Raw genomic sequence first — 18,965 nt, forward strand, 5'->3', positions numbered from 1 at the left:
ATTCCAATTTATAGTAAAATGAACAAATATTTTACCAAAAGTTGGAGTTTTTATACAAATTTGGAAAAATTAACACGTAATCTTTTTTATTTTGGAGCAACTGCACGGAAGTGAATGTCGGAATTCATTCAAATAATTCAATTCCTCCATATCCGACCTATCAGACATCGTTCTGAATGTTTAGAACTGCTCTAAAAAGATTTCAGAACAAATGGAAATCGTACCGACACAGGTTTGTGCCTTGGGTTGTGCTGAACCTGTCTAAAAATGAGAAAACTCTGCGGCAGGTGACGGAGCGCTCGAAAGACAAACTGGTCCCAGATGAAGAGGTTTCACAGAGGCTAGAGAAGCTCTTCAGAGTCTTGCTCAGGAGTCACTGGGCTAATCGGCCGCAGCTCCGAGCAACTCAAACACACTTTCTCAGACGGGTAACAGGTGAAGAATACCAGTCTGTGGGAAACTCAGTATGTGGAGATGATGCCATGTTACAGTCTTTGGGATTTTGCATTGACCGAAAGCCGAGCACTTTGCCCTTTGCTGGAACTGGAGTGTTTGTCACCAAAGGATTTGTGCCCAAAGGAGCTACAGTTGCCATGTACCCTGGTACGGTCTATCAAGCTTATGAGCCAATACTCCTCCAGTCCATCAGAAACCCTTTTGTTTTCAGGTGTATTGATGGTGTGTTGATTGATGGAAATGACAAAGGCATCTCTAAAATGGTGTTCAGGTCATGCAGTGGCAGAGACCGAATAGGGCCTTTCATGATGAGTGACACCAGCTGGCTGACAGATAATCCACAAAACCCACTTGCTGTTGGTCAGTACGTGAACAACTGCTCCAATGAGTGGCCTGCTAATGTGTGCTACCAGGAGTATGACGTGCCAGACAAATTTCCCATTGAACTCCGCCAGTATCTGCCTAATGTCCACTACAGCCATGACACACAAAGGCCTCTACGCTGTGTTGTCCTTGTATCTCTCAGAGACATTGCAGCAGGGGAGGAACTCTTCTCCAACTACTATACAATTGTGCATTAGAGTCAGAGTGCAGCCCACCATTCTGCTTTGATGTCAGAATTTAAGAAAATGTATTTTTTTTCCAGATTCAAAATTATAACCTTTGACTCAGAGGAATTATTTTTGCATGAGTCTGTACATTGTTTTTTGGAAATCCTGCATTGTATACCTTTAAGTAAAAGTTGGAATAATTCCATTTAAAAGGTGACACAAGTAAAAGTGCAAAAGTCTTATCAGCAGAATGTATTTAAGTATCCAAAATTAAAAATATGCAACATGCAGAGTGATATTTTTGCAGTGTTATTTATTAGATAAAAATTATAGTTCTTATTTGATTGTTACTACTGTTGTAAGACCCATGCTGTGGCAGAGGTGGAGCTAGTAGCTACTGCTGGGTATCTTCCATGTGGTGCTGATGTTTTGGAAATAACTAGTGACTCTAGGGGCATACGGTGAAACTACTCAAGTGGAGTACAATTACCTCAGACTTAGAAGAAGACAGATCAGTGTGCTGATTAAGCATGGGCATTAATTAGCTTTGCTGTGGGAGGGATCAAAGGAAAAGCTTTGATATTAACTCAGTCTCCAGGGATTTGGTTTAGGAGTGTGATAATTATCAAACTGAAGTCCAGCAGATATCAGTCGGGAGTGTGGAGTAGCTGGAGATGTGCCCGTTCAGCACCTGGCAACTACCGAGGTACCCTTGAGCAAGATGCCGAAACCCTAAATGCTCAGGGTCCTGTGCAGCTCTATCACTCTGACATCTTTACATAACAATGAATGCATGTCTGGTGCATGCATGTTTGTTCAAATAAAAATAAACAGGGCTGCAGGTTGAATTTCCCCAAGGGGATTAAATAGTAGAATTAGTAGTAGTAGCAGTCATAGTAGTCGTTTTTTTCCTCCACATCTACAGACAAAAACAACTTGAGGGAACAACCTGCAGACACACCCATTGTTAAGTGGATTCTGAGACAGAAGAGGCTGCAAGTCCTTCAACTATCACGAGTAATTCAGAAGCCAACTCTTTCATATTAAAAAAAAAAGATGATAACAGAGTCCCCCGGCACACAGACAGAGAATACAGAACAAAGCAGAAAATATGCTGGCCATGTTAACTGGTCATAGCAGACTAAATTCAACGCGTCACATCACTGGAAAACACATTACCGGACAAACATTAATAGTATAACAAGCTGAAAGAAAACCGGTGTAAAAGATTTTAACTAATTTTCTGCAAATACTCTCCTTCTCTTCCATTTTCTATTTATAGTACTTTTTTCCCTAATGTATGACTTGATTTGAATTTTATCAACCTCACACGGAACCTCTCCCTAAAAATGTTGCACAACACCATCAAGCGAGTTTTGGCCTGTCAGAGACACTGTAGCGGTCGAAGCACCACTTATCACTGCAATATCCTTCCGCTGAAAAATGTAGTCTACAATAATTTTCACATTTTATAGGTTATTGAAATGTACATTTGTATGTAGAAAATTGTGAATAGAATGTAATGTGGTCCGAACAATAAGCCAGTCTACTGAGACTATACTGTTAACGAAAATGAGCATTAAGTTCATTATAGAAATTAGTCCGGCTGCATAAAGGCAGTCGGCATCGCCATCAGCGATCTTTTCAGTCGCATGCTGAAGTTGGGAGCGGATCATGTCTAGCGATTCTGCTGATTACAACAGGTAAAATCTTCATTTGGTCATTTTTTTTTCAAATAATACACCGTGTTAATCGTACACAAGCTTGTCACGCTTGTCTGCGCCCTGTATTATGCCGAATTTGTAATCAACTTATTTAGCTGGCCAGGCCTCCGCCACTGTCAGGATGATGGTTGCTAACGGTTAGCTTTGTGACACCGTTGCACCGCAATTCCAATTTGTCTTTGCAAGCCATTTGTATTAAAAAGACTTTGTTTTTCAAACGTTCGATACAACATTTATCAAGAGCGGGTTATATTTTATAAACAATGCTTTTGTATTCGTTGTCGAATATGGAGGAGTCGTTGGATCAGGCTAAAGCTCGGCCTAGTTCCCAGGCAGTAGAAGCCAGCGTCGGCAGCACAGGCCCAACTGTCGGACATATTGGCTAACTGAGTGAAGCGGAGCTCCATGTTGAGATATGCCGAACGTGTATAGATATGACCTTAATGTTTTTGATACTTAAATTGACATGAACCACAGTGGGTGTGTGAGCCAGTCTGAATCCCTTTCGACGTTACATAAGGATGAATTGTAGGAGCGGCAGGTACTTGAGCTCTGCTCATGGAATTTGACACGTGCGCCCAGCGCAACCCCTGACTCTGTAATGAGATACTCTGGGCGTAACCCGGACCGCTTATGGTCCGTTGACGTAGCTTTTACGTTGTATTCGTTCGTTAACGTGAAACAGGCGGCTTTTTCAGTAGAAGGTACACGACACGTGGTAGTAGTTGCCCATTTTCTGTAGTCCATCGTCAAGACCTCGTGTACCCTTTTCAAGATGGAGATGGAATTGAAACTGATTTTAAGTGATGGTTGACCTGTATCATTTCTATTTAACAGCTCAAAAGACCATGGGGGGCCAGATGGAATGGAGCCTGATGGTGTCATCGAGGTATGTACATGATTAAATTACATTATTTTTATTTTCACAGCTGAAAATAAGTTAATTATAGAATTTGTGGACTTGTTTTCACTCATAAACCACTCTTTCCATTTAATTCAGAGCAACTGGAGTGAGATTACAGACAACTTTGATGATATGAACCTGAAGGAGACTCTTCTAAGGGGAATATATGCATATGGTTTTGAAAAGCCATCTGCCATTCAACAAAGGGCAATCATTCCTTGCATCAAAGGTATAGAAATTGTTCTTTGTCAATGAGTGAATTGTTCATGTTCTGAGTGAAGTGATGCTTTACCATCTTTCGGGACTTACCCATTAATGGGGATAACTTTTTTCCACTGATCACTCGACTCCAGTCAGTTGCTTTATCAAATGTCTTTTAACTGTGGTGCAGCAGTCTAACTTGACACTATCTTGTGAAATTACTCGTGTGTATATAGAGATTATTTCTCTTTTCAGTGATTGAGTTGAAATCTTTTCTTATTGCAAATAATGTCCTTTTGCCATTAGGCTATGATGTCATTGCCCAGGCCCAGTCAGGCACTGGCAAGACGGCCACGTTTGCCATCTCTATCTTGCAGCAGTTGGACATTGAGCAGAAGGAGACTCAGGCTCTGGTGTTGGCTCCCACCAGAGAGCTGGCTCAGCAGGTATGCTGCTCTGAGGTCATGATAACCAGTGTCTCAGACCTAAACAGCACACTGGAGACACTGATTCAAGTACTAAGGTACCGCCACTCTTTAAAATCCTGTCAAAATTCTCAAATTGTGGGGGGAAATACATGTCCTCTTAGGATTGGTGTAGTCTCTCACCATGGCTGCACTGGTCTAAAAGGTGATCTGGCTTCATTGGATTGATTGTGCTTTGTGACTGAGTGATATGATGGCATACCATCTTTCGGGACTGACTCTAGAGATGGAGAGTTCCTTTTTATATTACTGATCACTCAACAGTTCTACACTTGTATGTTCAAATGTCCTGTTAAACCACCTGCACCATATTATCCTGAACTTCTTTCTTTGCTCCTGTGTCCCCTTATTAGATCCAGAAGGTCATTTTGGCCCTGGGTGACTACATGGGGGCAGCATGCCATGCCTGCATCGGAGGGACCAATCTCCGTAGCGAAATACAGAAGCTCCAGGCGGAGGCCCCTCACATAGTGGTGGGCACGCCGGGCCGTGTGTTTGACATGCTTACCAGGGGACATCTCTGTAAGTGTCACAGTTACTGTTCAACATTAAAGCTTTGTGTTGTCATTTATTTCAAAGATAATGGCTTGACTTATAATGCCACATTTCTGCACAGCCCCAAAATGGATCAAGATGTTTGTTCTGGATGAAGCTGATGAGATGTTGAGCCGAGGGTTCAAAGATCAGATCTATGAGATCTTCCAGAAACTGAGCACAAACATTCAAGTAAGTGTCTTTTGAATACAGATGTAACACTGACAGTTGATAGCTTAACAGTGGTGCCCTTCTGCATTAACAGAAGTCTGCTATAATTGTATGATCCAGATTTGATCTGTTTCATGCAGTAATGCTAGCAGAGTATTGCGTGGAAGGAGAGTATTGCACACTACACTGAAAATGAGACATTGTCGAACCTCTTTCTTAATGTTCAATGAATCTGTCTCAAGGTGCAGTGCCAACACTACATTTAAAATGTGAAATTTTGGCATTTGAAGCACTGCACCAAGTTGTGAGCTGGTGATTTAATCGGTCTGGTCTTGTAACATATAATGCAACTTCTGTAGGTGGTCCTGCTTTCTGCCACCATGCCAGCAGAGGTGTTGGAGGTGACCAAGAAGTTCATGCGAGACCCTATTCGCATCTTGGTGAAGAAAGAAGAGCTTACCCTTGAGGGTATTAAGCAATTCTACATAAATGTGGAGCGAGAGGTAGGTATTACTCACTCTTAAAATAGCACTCTAGTTGGTAACATATCGGCAAATGTCCCTTCTCTCTAAAGCACCCTGCTAAAACTGCAAGAGCCAAGCCTCACAGGTTTAGCTCATGTGGCCGTGTAAGCATGGGTACACCAGGGAAGGAGATTAAAGGCACAGTATTGGAAATGAGGCTTGGGGGGGACCTCTTTCTTAATGTCCAGTGTCCTTTGTCTCAAGATCCTGTGTTACACATTAGCTCTTCCTCTTTTAAATGAGTTTAATAGATGCTTGATGCGTGGCGTCTCTGCGGGCTTGCGGTATGATTTGTCAGGTTAGCCTTGTTTAGCTGACAGTGCATTTAGCTGGCTGAGTTGTAAAAAGTTGTTTTTCATGGATATTTCAGGAGTGGAAGCTGGACACCCTGTGTGATCTGTATGAAACACTCACCATCACCCAAGCGGTCATATTTCTCAACACCAGGAGAAAAGTTGACTGGTTGACTGAGAAGATGCACGCTAGAGATTTTACAGTCTCTGCTTTGGTAAGATTTGTGCCTTCTTGGTTCTACAGCTGTTCAGTCAGTACACCGTTTTACTTGTAAAAGCTTCTCTGCATTAATGCTGCACATTGGCTTAACTAAAATAATTCTCATTTCACAGCATGGTGATATGGACCAGAAGGAGCGTGATGTCATTATGAGGGAGTTTAGGTCTGGCTCTAGCAGAGTGTTGATCACTACCGACCTCCTGGTTAGTATAAGTTGCAGTGTGTTCTTTGGGGGGGTTTGTTGGACAATATGTCTAATGATCACTTGTGAACTGTAAACCCAAAATGTTTTTAATCCTGCAACAGTCCTAAAATGACCAAGCAGTCAAAACTTTTGGGAGATCAGGGCTCGTTCTCCACAATGGGTTCCTCTATTGTAGGAATCTGTTACTTATTAACGGGCGACAAATTTGTGTACATGTTTTATCCATGTCTAATACGGAATGTAATTGAATATTGAACTGAAAATATTTTTCCCCTTTTCAGGCTCGTGGGATTGATGTCCAGCAGGTTTCCCTAGTCATCAACTATGACCTCCCTACAAACCGAGAGAACTACATTCATAGGTAAGCTAGCTGTATCGTATGTTGCGCTAATACTTGCACCTCAGTCCTCTGTGATTTTTAACGTAAGCAATCTTCACTCCCTCCAGAATTGGTCGTGGTGGCCGTTTCGGCAGAAAAGGAGTTGCTATCAACTTTGTCACTGAGGAGGACAAGAGGATTCTTCGGGACATTGAGACGTTTTACAATACAACCGTGGAGGAGATGCCTATGAATGTGGCCGATCTGATTTGAGCCCTGAGATTTTTCTTTTTTTAAAAAAAACGCAGTGATAGCGATCGTCCACTTGCATTGTGCTTATATTATTCGAGGGGGAAAAAAAACTTCTCAATGCTAAACCTTGGATCAGAATTTTTGGTATGTGTTAAAAGCGAGGTGACTTCTATGGTGGTCCCTCTCGGACAGTTGTAGGTTCTAACCTCGACGGCCGCCTGGTTGGAGCTACAAAGCCATGGGGTCTGTAAACATAAAGGTCCTTATCAGGTATTTCTTTCCATGTTCAATTAAGATGTGTGTATTCGATGTTCTCCACCATTTAGTAACTTACTTGTGGACTAAAAGGTATAAGTGCTGTATAAAGTCTGCAAATTATGTTATGCTAACATATGTGCGATGTATTGTGGGCCTGCTTTAATAGGGGCACTTGTCATGTTATACTGTAGATTCACTTGCTTTTTGTTATCTTTTGTGACTTAATTTAAATGTACCATATTTTTTATCCCACTTGCTCTCAGAATTCCTCACTGGTTGGCCATATTTTGCTGACATGGTTTTACCCTCAGAGTATATTGCTATTTACCCCCCTTGACTAATTTTCAGATTTCCTCCTCCCCAGAATTGTATGAATGTCTTAATAAACTGAAATCGCTGTAAGTAAACTTGCTTTGTCTCTTCTGGAGTGTTGGTGTGTGTATTTTGAGTAAACTAAAGTGAAACTGATGATAAATACATGGGATATTTGTTTTTTCTAAAGTCACTGTTTTTTATTTATTTACTTCATTGTGACAGTGTTGATGTGCGTAAGTGTTCTTGACGTGGTAGGCAGAATTGAGGAACATTTGCGATATGGTGCCACCTGCTGGCAAGGGAGCAGACTTTAACATACTGAAAATATTGCTTTATTCCCTAAAGCAATCAAAGAAGCAACTTGCTGATAATGTAAGTATCAAACTTGTATGTAAAATTCCCTTCCAGTTTGATAATATATTTACTTCTTGGAGAAATGATCTCTACTTCACAATCTTTTGTAACTTGTTTCAGTGTTCACAGGTAATTGGGCACACTTCACACCTCTTTTTTTTTAAAACACTCATTTTGGCAGGGTGATTGAAAAGTACTTTTGAGTTGGTTCAATATTAAACAAGATTTATAAATTTGAGAATTTTCTTGATGATTTGTTACATAGAAACATGAAATGTGGAAAAAGTATGGAAGGCCATATCCATGATTGTTTCCTACTCAAAAGATTATTTGAAATGAATTTTAATTAATTTAAATGTTTTGTCCAATGAGTGAAATTTGTGACATGCAAAATCAGAAATATTGATTCTGGGATTGAGCATTCTTATGTAAGACCTCATTTTAAATACAAGCTACTGTTAAGTTCACCAAGACTTTTAAGAATAAAATAAGTCGTTGTTGATGTACACAGTGCGGTGAGTGGCACCTTCTATAGAACACGATGGCATGAGAAACGTATAAGCCGGTATATCACAAGAAGTCTTTACAGTCACATTCATGTTGGACTAAACTTGGTGCTGTGGCTGATTCATCATGGTAGCAGCTGGAGCATGAAGTTTATCAGTGTAATACAATGTGTGGCAGGTTGTGCAGATGTTAGAATGTCTCAAAACATGGCATTAGTCAGTTTACTTTTTCCATACACAGACGGTTGTCTTGATTTGAAAAGCAGGCTGTCTATTCAGCAGAGCACTCCTATGATACTGCCAGACTCTTAGTTAATCTTAGTTAATACTTAATTAATTAAACTCTTAGTTAATAGTTCAGAACATGGGGTCTCCATTAGCCTCAAGCATAGATGCAGAACGGGCCACAGAGCTCGGGTTTATTTGCTTATTTCTAACTCCACGTTCCCATATTTGTTTCTTTCAGACTTTTATTCTTCAGCTCTAACCAGCGCTGACTCGAGGGACTTCACTTAGGGAAAATGATCAGATTTCTCATAGCTCCCTATGGAACAATGAAAGGCTTTATATAACTTTATTCCCCCAAGGCTTGTAGACAGAGTTTAAGGCGTAAAAACAGTGGAGTTCTCCTTTAACCAACCCGGAAATACAGAACCAAGAAACCAAAGTCAAAACTTTACTTCCTGTTCATGTATTTATTTATTTATTCCCTTCATGAATGTCTTTAAAAAATGTCAGCCCAGCAATGATTAACAGATTAAAAGTTTATGCATCAGTTGTCTTTCAGTGGGGTTGGACAAAGATGGCATTCAAGCCTGTAGAAAAACAAATGTTCTACATCAGCACACGTGTTTTCAGAGATGATCCAGAAAGACAATGTCAATCCAGTCCTCTTTAGTCCACCCTGTACGTTTCAGTATCATCAAGAATTCTTACCAGACTTGGTAAAACAAACTCTGTCAAACATCTTCTGCATTCAGCTTACATGAGCTTTCATTTACTGGCTGCTTCTATTATGTAGTTGTTGTGTAGTTTGTTCACTTATCTACAGTTGCATTACAGCACTCAGTTTTCTGTACAGCAGATATAGTACTGGTTCCAGTAAGTATCTGTTAAGGATGAGCACACACACACACACACGCAACAACATATTCCTCAATTAGTCTTGCTTCATGATTGCTGTTATTGCTATCTTCTTTCACAACTTAGAGAATGTGGAAACACACACAGACACACACTTCTTTTAGATGTAGTATTACCACCTTTATATGCATCCCATCAGAAATATAGACAGATCTGTCTATTTTCTTACCCTTTAATCTTACCTTTTAAGAATAGTGAATGTGTTCCCTACATTTGGTTCACATGTATTATTTTCTCTAGATGTCATTGTGTCATTGTCTTTAGCAAGCACACCTTTTCCTTGCAGTGCACAAACACCAGTAGTAGTATACACCTGTTATAACCTCTGTTCGACTAATGTCACTGAATTTAAGACAACAAGCACACTCGTTTTTAAAGTTCAACATGTAGGATTTAGGAGGATCTATTGACAAAAATGGAATACAATATTTCTAATTACTTGACATTATTTTTAAAGGTCCTCATTTAGAGAGATCCTTTCAGCTGATGTACAATCAAAGCTAGTCAATGGACCCATTTGGCTTAGAGTTCAGACATTGTAGACATGCGCAATAAAAATAAACCGCATTAAAAACAAAGAGAGACTGTGACAGGAAATGTTGTTGAAAGTTGCTCCTGATGTACAAAAGCTCAGAGCAGTTGTGAGTGCAACTGTCTTTTTGATTTCGAGAGAATCTTTATTTTACATAATAAATTCCTCACTATCTTGAGAAACCAAGTTTTGTTATCTCACCTTAACAAGATAATCAACCCGTCATGAATTCTATCTACATGTAAAAAAAACCTACCAACCAGTTTGACTCTTGGATTTTTATATGAAAAAAAAAATCTCCTGTTGTACTCAGAAAGAGAAAGACTCTTTCCAGTCTTTAAGTCAAGAGGAGCCGAGCTAACCATTTGTTGGCAGTAATTTCATTTTTAGCTTTCACACATGAAAGTGGTATCAATCTTCTCATTGAGACTAAGCCTCTCTAAGAAAATAAATGTGTTTATTTAAGTCACTGGAATTGACCTATTTTCATATGAATTTTTTTTTTTTTTTTTAAATAAATTGTGGAAGTATCTTTTTGCTTCTCGAATGCAAATTTGGTAACATGGAAAGGTTTAACAACCTAACAAGTACGTTCATCTTGAGCAAGTTTCTTCCCAATCAGAAAACACAGATTTCTCCACATTGGTAAATCCTCTTTGCTGCTTGTTCTATTTGGCTGAAGGTTATGTTTGGCCAGAAAACATTTTTTAATAAGCGATTATACTAGCTCATTAGCTATATTAGCTTGCCTGTGGGGTCTTGCTGGTGCATTCACATGTACAATCTGCAGCTATATCTAGCACGACAACTTTGTCAGCACAATTATTTTGCAAAGCCACCCCTTGGGAGGTGACTAAACATGGCCTTCATTGTTCTGATGAGTAAAGTCAGAGGCTGACTCCTCATGGGCCAACTCTCAGTAATGATCCCTTGAGTAAGTCCAAAAATAACAAACCAGCTTTTATCTTGAAGGGAGATCAGACTAAACAGCTCCAATACCGTACAAGACATTATAAGATTTTCTCATTTATATTAACAAAACTGCCTATGTGCCATCTTTAACTCAATCTTAATGTCAAGCTTTTTTGAATAAACAGTCTGATACAGATGTGGACAGCTGGTTGTGTTTTTAGGTCCTTCAAAATCCTTTGTGTGAATTATTCTTCTCCATGCGTTGACTTGGAAACAGAGCAGCTGTTTGGGGAACAGCTAATCCAGGCAACATCACATTACAAGATGAGATGCCATAAATAAACATATAGACAATTCACTCTGAGTTGAGGTTAAGTGAGGAAAAGGTGACATTTTCATGACCTTAAACTGGCAGACGCTGAACTGTTTACTTAGGGATATGAAAAGAAAAAATGTATCCTTACTGAGGTGTGATTTGGGGAAAATTTAATGTTGTCATAGAGGAAACCTGGCTGTTGCTGCTGAAGAAAGAGGACAGAGAAACAGGGAATGAATAAAGCAGACAAATACTGAAAACAATTGGCACAAAAGTTTACAGCATCTCACTCATTCAGTGATGTGTGAAAATCTTACTTTAACAGTCTCTTGAAATGTGACCACTAGTTGGCCTGGGGAGGCTTTTGACATGTGTCTTGTCTTTGTTAAGCACTGACATGAGACCAGCCTCAGTTATGTTATTCGCAGTGTGCCATATACCTCTGTGGAGCTCTGAAGACACTGATGACTTTCTGGAGATGTGTTTGGATAGAAAATTGTGGAGCGCTTTCATGCAAGATGCTTGCACTTCCAACCTAATGAAGCTTTTGTAGCACCTACACCTGCTCTGCTGCTCAGCAAACTGTAGCTATGGAGAGGAAAAGCAAACACATGGCAGGACTGAGGCTTCAGCCTGATTTGTGTCATGTTTGCTGCACATAGTTTCAGAGCATTGCCTCACATGCATGTCTTGTAACTGAGTTGTATTGTACCTCGGTGCTTCCCCAATGTGGTCAAAATGAAAAAAAAAAAAAACGAAGATCAGTTATGACTGAACGTCAGTGTCATCAACTGCTGTTTCTACACTTTCCAGTGGGTTCTCCTTTTCTATAAGCACAATGCAATTAAATACTGTTGATTTTGGAGTCATTTTATGTTTTATTACCTTTAAAAAAACACTTTTCATGACAAGTTTGACCTTTAGCAATATAATGAAATTTGGTGTAAGCACTTTATGATATTCATTCTAATATTTTAACTGTATATTTTGGATTTCCTGCAAAACAAACTTGCATAAATAAAACTGAAAAGAAAAGGTTGACATTTGCTCTTTAGTAACCACATGTATCTTGTTTGAAAAATTATTATTATTGTTAGATTAAAAAATAGCATGACAATTTTGGAAATCCACTTGCACATGTGATGTTTTCAATAAAACCAAGACAGATTTAACAAATGAGATATGACAATTTGATTATTGAGCTATAGAGCCGGTGGTAGGTGGATTTTGTTACCTTTCCAGTTTATGTGCTAATCTAAGCTAACCAGTCAGTGGTACAAAGTAGTAAAAGTGTGAAACAACAAATTTTATAATGAATTACCGGTATGTGCAAACAATGACTTGGCCAAGTGCAGCAACCAGGAAACTTGAGCAAGTGCCTTCTGCCCCCCCTTACCTCCAGTTTTTTATAATACCACTCTGACATGTGCTAGTGCCTTTGAAGTTGTAACAGTCAAAAGAGTTGTTTCATCAAACCAGTGAAATGTGTTCTAGCATTTCCTAAAACATGTTTTCTAAATTCACGTCTCCTGACCAACAAAATGACATACTGATGACTGCTACCATCGAGAATAATAATGAAGACTTTCACTTTGAAGATTTTATTTCATTAAAAAAAAAACTTTTTTCTTCACAAATTTAATTACAAAAAGGATCTTATAACAGCAAAATTCTCAATCTGGAGCACTTTGTCACGCGTCTTTACTTCATCATGATTTTAGCACTGGAACTGTTGAGATTAGAAGTTCCATGTGTGTTTATCTACGGCCAGTGAGAGGAGACCTTGTGCTTAAAAATATCCTTTTATACTATTAAAAGGTTTAGGCAACCCTTTGTGTATCACAGCAGTAGAAGGGTGCAAACTTAAAGAGAAGTAAAAAGAACACACTTACTCAGCTGGCTAAGATGCAAAATAAATAAGTTAATCGATTAAAATTTGTTTAAAAAAAAATTTGATTAAAAAACCTTTGTGAAGATGGTGGTTTGAGCATCTTTTTAGGACCAAGATTTTAACATTCTGCTGTCAATCCAAGCCAGTGCTGTCACATTATTAAACCACCAATAAAAGAGGTCACTGAGGTGTTGATGTTGATGTCGCTGTAACAGTGACAAACATGAGTTGCCTGTTCTCTTTGCCTTTAAAACACAGAACACACGCTCAAGTAATCTGACATGGGTGTCCAACTGAAAGGACTGAGGTAATATTCACAGCAATGATCCTCCTTTCATCATAACATATGACACACTCCCTCTCTCTCTCTCTCTCTGTCACGCTGACACACACACAAACCTGAAGTAATACTACAAAAAGGCCGCTTTGCAAGGGTAGGTGTTAAAATAGTAAGGTTTACAAAGGAGAGACATTTTCACAACTCTGCAATACAGCCTCCCTATGAGCCCAGAGGCCTTCTCTTTGACCTGCGGGTCGGTCGCTGCCTTCCACAGGTCATAGATATCATCCACATGACCATGTGAGGTCATCATCTGATCATAGATACACAGGTGGTAGGGTGCCTTACCCTCACCTGAGAAATAAACATGCTCCTGTGGTGACACGCCAATGGCGTTAGCACAGATGCCCATGAACACATCATCTATGTAAAGAGAAGCATTTAGGGTCAGTGTGGCTTGGTAGATTTTGTCCGCCACATCCCTTGACACAACATACCCAGCCCCAGCTGTATAGTCAGGGTACGACAACCACTGGTACATCTCAAAGGACACATAGTATTTACTGTCTTTGCTGCGAATTGGTGGTGCCCCTCTGTGCACTCGACCAATCCAAAAGTCTGTGACACCTCTACTGCTCATGTCGCGCAGGTAGCTCACCAGGTTGGGCATGTGGACGAAGATATCATCGTCAGCAGTCATGAGGAAGCGGGCGTGTGCGCAGCGCCTGTGCATCCAGTGGAACTGCATGATCAGCTTCAGGGTCAGGTTGTGGAAGGAGTCTAAAAAGTCCTGTTGGATCAAGTCACCATGGAGATGATCCTCATGGACAAGCTGCTCCTGAAAGCCAACCCCACTTTTCTTGCTCCATGAGGGCTCCTCCTTCTTGGTCTGAGGTGCTCCTAGGGCGAACACCACCTTGACTGTCACTCCCAGCGTGTTTTGGATGTAGGTCTCATTACCCCAGGTGGATCTGATGGCGTTCCGCCTCTCAGTGTTCTCTGGGGAAGTTTTGACAAAGAGAAGGAGGAGGACATCCTTACCAGCACACTTATCTGGGTGGTCAAGCAGGTAGTGAAAGTTGCTGAAGCCTCTGGCTTGCTCACGTGAGATGGTGAGACTCCTGTTGATGTAGGTGAAGCGGTTGATCAGGTAGCGGTAAGAGTAGGACTTGACATGGCTGACGACATTGTTGTCCAGCTGCTCCCAGCAAACCATCATCACTGACAGCACCAGACAGGTGGTCATCAGCTGCACACACTGGCATTTTCGTATCCGGCGGAAATTCACAAACATCCTGGAATCTCGTCACCCAGTAGTGGTGGTCCCTGTCTTGTTGGTGATGGTGATGGCGGTGAAGCAGCTAGTGTGTGTGCAGGAGGAGGCAAGATGGTTGAGGTTGTGGAGGTTGAGAATGTTGTTCCAGTGCCCCAAAGCAGCACTTGGTAGGTCGTCCATCCTAGGCTTTCTGCATTCGGCAAGGGGAATAGGCAGCTGTGGAAGTCACTGGATGTGCTGGGAAATGTCCTTCATCACAGCAGAATCAATCACACACTTGCAGTCAGCAAGCAGCTTGAGACTCATTTTTCACCCATGAAGCTGACGTCCTAAAGGAGTGAGAAAAGAGAGCAGTTGCTGTTATGACAAAGCACAACTGATAGTTTGTTGAAACACATGTAGGACCTCCTCTCTTATTGCTTCCAAAAAGAGGAAATGTAAAAATACTTGGTTTCTCAATATCTGATTTACCAATATCTTCTCTATTTGGAAACAAATTGTGACCGTTGTACTTTTTTTGATCTAACGTCATGCTTTGCAAACATGTATTTTGTCATGATGGGTTGAATCACCAACCTCCAGACAGAGTTATGATTCACCTCTAGATGTGAAAAATGGTTAGTGTTTCAGTCAAATACCTTTAGAGAGGTTAAAAAAGGACCTTTCCCTTGTCGGTTAGAAAGTCAAAGCGCATGCTCAGATTCTCAAAGCAGTGAAGAGAGTGTTTGAGAGTGTTTGTGGGTAACACTTATATTTGGTGTTTTTGTGCAAGAGCAGTAACGTTAGCTGATAAGTCAAACATAGAGGATGGGTTGAAGAGGGGAGGGGGTTACTGAATGCAAAAGCCAACACAGCAAATGTGGCAAAACAAGCCAGTCCATAATGGAAGGGTTTAAAGTGCAAACCCACTGAAATCGCTGAGAGTCATGGAAAGCATTCGGACACAATGGACAGCGTCAGAATAGTTCAGCAGCACAATGCGGGTTGAGAATAGCCCGCTTCCGGCTGGCATGGACCAAAACCAAGGGGGATCATGATGGGCCGGGGCCTGGGACTCCCACCGCACCCCGAGAGCTTTTTAAACATCACTGGTTGGCCTGTGCCTAATGGGGTCACTGGCTCAGAATGGTTTTCTTTTCTCTCTGACTTATAATGAGAAACTCTGGCTCACCTCTGGCTCACATCGGTCTCATTTTCCTGCGCAGATATGCTTACTGTTACAACCAATTCTGTGGTGCAGGGTTCACTTTTCTAGGCTGGGCTAAATGCCTCCTTTACAGCCTGCCTGTCATAAAGCATATGTTAGCTATGTATTCTTACTCTTGTCAGCCATTTTAGAGGGGATAATAGATTTTTTTCTGGCCTACACAGAGATAAACACACATACCTGCTGGACTGTGGCTACACATGTAACATATTAACATGAGGTGTGGTAGGATTGGTGTGTAATGGGTCAAAACAATTGGCCAGTTTACAATTACTTCTTGTGTTAGCTCATCATGCAGATAGTTTGGTGGTTTTCTGCAAATAATGCCCATGCTAGTCTGGAAAGAGACAGCAGTTACAATGAAAGCTGCTCACAGCTAGTAACAGAAGTTTTGTTGCTGATGAAAGTTTTACATGTAATTTCTGAAGGTCCATTCACCTCCAGTCAAACCAAAACTAAACACATGACTGGAAACACTTTAAGCACATGACTTTATTTTTTATTTTTAATCTGTGTCATGCTGTTCAGGCCCTTAACAAAACCTAAATTTTCCATCAATTTTCACAGTCTTGGGGGAAGAAATGCTACTTAATGAAAAACTGCAAAATCCATGTGATACTTACATATAAGATTATCTCATTTGCTCAATAGGAAAATCAAAATCAGACACAACAGATACTAAACTGTTTATTAAGACGCCCAAAGAGATACGGCTCATGTGACAGGTTAATTAATTTGGCCTTTTTCTTCTGAATGTTAAGTCCTGGTGTGTACTGCTTTAAAAAATCCCCTAGTTTTAATATTTCTTTACATTTTTTCTAAAATGGTTCTTTAGATTGTCTAGTCCTTTAAACAGGTTGTTCTGCTGTCACTCTGTATCCGAATGCTGAGAGTCGTTACTGAAGTAAGTCCCTTCTGTCTCAGCTGCGTGTAAAACAAGCTCTACGAAAGTGAGCCACCCAACCAGCATACTTTCAAAGCCACTCTTTGTATAAATAGATTTGAAACACTGAGGGAGGGAGAAGTGAAAACACCCTGTCACTTGACTGATAACTCCAGCACTCACCGGCAAAAGAACATATATGTGTGCGAATCCAAGACAGACGGCAACAGCTTTCTTTCCTCCCTGAGTCCTCCTCTTTGCTGCACAGATCCTCTCCTCAGTTTTAAGTCTATTCTCCTTTGGATGACAGCAGGTGCTTCAGACGTCAATCCGTTGGTAAAACAGTCAAAGCCTCTGTGTGTGAATCTGTCTGGCTCCTCAGCCCTGTGAGTGTTTGCGTTGCTTTGTTGCAGTTGTCTTCCTGCTTTCCTCTTTCAGTGTGCGGGTGGCCTGCAGTCTGTGTTAAGTGTTAGCAGAGAGAGAGGAGTGTGTGTGTGTGTGTGTGTGTGTGTGTGCAGGGGAGGGGGGTGGGTGTCCTTCTGCTTCACAGCAGAAGAATATCAGACTAAATTGCCAACTGATAAGAATTATTTTAAAAATCCTCTATAAAAACTGCTTACCCCCTTCCTGATTTCTTCTTTCATTGCATGTTTGTCATATGTAATTGTTTCTGAACTTCATACAAAAATGAATAAAAAACACAGACAACCTGTCTAAACACAAAATACAGTTTTTGGTTTGAATTAAACTAAACACAGTCTAGTATGCTGCCTGAACAGTGGTGAGCACCATTGCTACAAGAGTGTATCCATGAAAGCACACTCCATGGCGTTAGTTTGAATTTTCTTGTTTGTGATGGAAAAAAAGAAGCTGTCAGAGAAGGGAAACATAATAAACATCCATGTAAAGAGATGACGACAGCATTTTGGGCACTGAGCTGTAGCAGCCAACCTCTTCATACAGTATGTTATCATGTACCATACTGTATGATTGAATCACTGAGAGAAAAAAAATCAATATGAAGAAATACTGTCATTCACAGACAGAGTCGTATATTATATTATACATATATATTATATATTTTTTAAGGGGTAATGCTTTATTTTAAGTAGTCCTGTAATTTCATAATAATATGTTAATATGTTCCCAGTAAGAACTTGACATTGTTTGGGGTTTTAGCATTGTTATTCCCTGTTTTATTTTGTAGTTCACCTTCTCATGTGTCACTCTTTACTTTACACTTCCTGTCTTTGTCTCTTCCTGCTTCTGTGATAGCTCTGTTTCTCATGTCCCTGATTATCCTCCTGTGTTCTGAGTCTGTGCCTCTTTCAGCTGTCAGTTCGTTTGCTTTTCTACCTTTGCTCCTTGTGTTTTCCCTCTGAGTTCCTGCCTGGTTTCTCTACACATCACCGGCTGGTGTATGTAAAGCTGGCTGTTTTTTTCCTGCCTGCTTGCTTGATGTTTTTGATGATGACACTAATACATAATTGGGTACTAATAAAGCAGAGAGAATGTTCATGTATTTATTATTTTACTTTCTAGGTCAAATGCATGAGATTTTGAACATTAATATAGCAGCAAAGAGCTATTTAATCTCTGAAGACAAGGAGAAGTGAAGACAGTAACATCAAACCTCTTTGTGTCTTGTAATCTGATCTGTTCTTTATTTTAGTAACGAGGCTGGCATCGTGTGCATGTTTGTGCATGTGAGCTGCATGCGTGTTCTTCCTCGTCATCACTGTGTCTGTTTTCAACATGGCGATGTGGTAAGAAATTTTCAATACAGAAAAATGTCTCTGAAAACATTTGAAGAAAAACATAATCCATAAATTTGATCAGCACTGCCTTTACAGTTTGATCTGAGTTGATCTTTTGTGAGCAAGGTGGTCAGGTGCCTCTTTCTGTTATGTCAGATTTTATTAGCACAGTTTATTGATTTATTTATTTTTTTAATGTCCCAACAACTTTTGCATCTATTAACAGGACCCTCAGAAATCTGAACTGTCACACATTATGCAAATTTCTCAGCCACAAGCGTTTCTATTTACATGCCACATCATGCCCCTTACTGGAACATGCGTTCATAAATTCAGATTTTGGTTCCCTTCACACAAGTTTCATCCAGTTTTGTCTCAGAGGTTTTGAGTGAAATGTGATTTCAAACCAAGAAAAATGTAAATGAAAATGTCAATTTTGTCATTTCGCTTCCTCAAATCCTTAACATACAGTGTGAACAAAAGACTGCTTGATCAA

At 40.3% G+C, this 18,965-nt stretch overlaps 3 protein-coding genes and 4 non-coding genes across 7 annotated transcripts; 6 read left to right on the forward strand and 1 right to left on the reverse strand.

Moving 5' to 3' along the window:
* Positions 1-124: 124 nt before the first annotated feature.
* Positions 125-1,305, forward strand: setd9 (SET domain containing 9). Its single transcript, XM_046408501.1, has one exon. The coding sequence runs from the start codon at positions 177-179 to the stop codon at positions 1,035-1,037; it is 861 nt and encodes a 286-aa protein (XP_046264457.1). The 5' UTR covers positions 125-176; the 3' UTR covers positions 1,038-1,305.
* Positions 1,306-2,602: 1,297 nt separating this feature from the next.
* On the forward strand, positions 2,603-7,504 carry eif4a2 (eukaryotic translation initiation factor 4A). The gene is made up of 11 exons (XM_046408500.1): positions 2,603-2,710; positions 3,569-3,620; positions 3,732-3,864; positions 4,143-4,282; positions 4,675-4,843; positions 4,938-5,047; positions 5,386-5,529; positions 5,921-6,058; positions 6,177-6,266; positions 6,550-6,629; positions 6,716-7,504. The coding sequence occupies exons 1-11, from the start codon at positions 2,682-2,684 to the stop codon at positions 6,858-6,860; spliced, it is 1,230 nt and encodes a 409-aa protein (XP_046264456.1). The 5' UTR covers positions 2,603-2,681; the 3' UTR covers positions 6,861-7,504.
* LOC124070105 lies at positions 3,909-3,980 on the forward strand. Its single transcript, XR_006845150.1, has one exon. It is a non-coding gene; the product is annotated as a small nucleolar RNA SNORD2 (small nucleolar RNA).
* LOC124070104 lies at positions 4,505-4,580 on the forward strand. Its single transcript, XR_006845149.1, has one exon. It is a non-coding gene; the product is annotated as a small nucleolar RNA SNORD2 (small nucleolar RNA).
* Positions 5,104-5,284, forward strand: LOC124070102. Its single transcript, XR_006845147.1, has one exon. It is a non-coding gene; the product is annotated as a small nucleolar RNA SNORA81 (small nucleolar RNA).
* LOC124070101 lies at positions 5,586-5,770 on the forward strand. The gene has a single exon (XR_006845146.1). It is a non-coding gene; the product is annotated as a small nucleolar RNA SNORA81 (small nucleolar RNA).
* A 4,529-nt stretch (positions 7,505-12,033) lies between the features above and the next one.
* Positions 12,034-17,147, reverse strand: b3gnt5b (UDP-GlcNAc:betaGal beta-1,3-N-acetylglucosaminyltransferase 5b). Its single transcript, XM_046409296.1, has 2 exons — positions 16,896-17,147; positions 12,034-14,951 (listed from the first exon to the last, which is right to left on the reverse strand). The coding sequence occupies exon 2, from the start codon at positions 14,638-14,640 to the stop codon at positions 13,477-13,479; it is 1,164 nt and encodes a 387-aa protein (XP_046265252.1). The 5' UTR covers positions 14,641-14,951; positions 16,896-17,147; the 3' UTR covers positions 12,034-13,476.
* Positions 17,148-18,965: the final 1,818 nt, after the last annotated feature.

This window comes from Scatophagus argus, chromosome 13, assembly GCF_020382885.2.
Source record: "Scatophagus argus isolate fScaArg1 chromosome 13, fScaArg1.pri, whole genome shotgun sequence".
Taxonomy (NCBI): domain Eukaryota; kingdom Metazoa; phylum Chordata; class Actinopteri; family Scatophagidae; genus Scatophagus; species Scatophagus argus.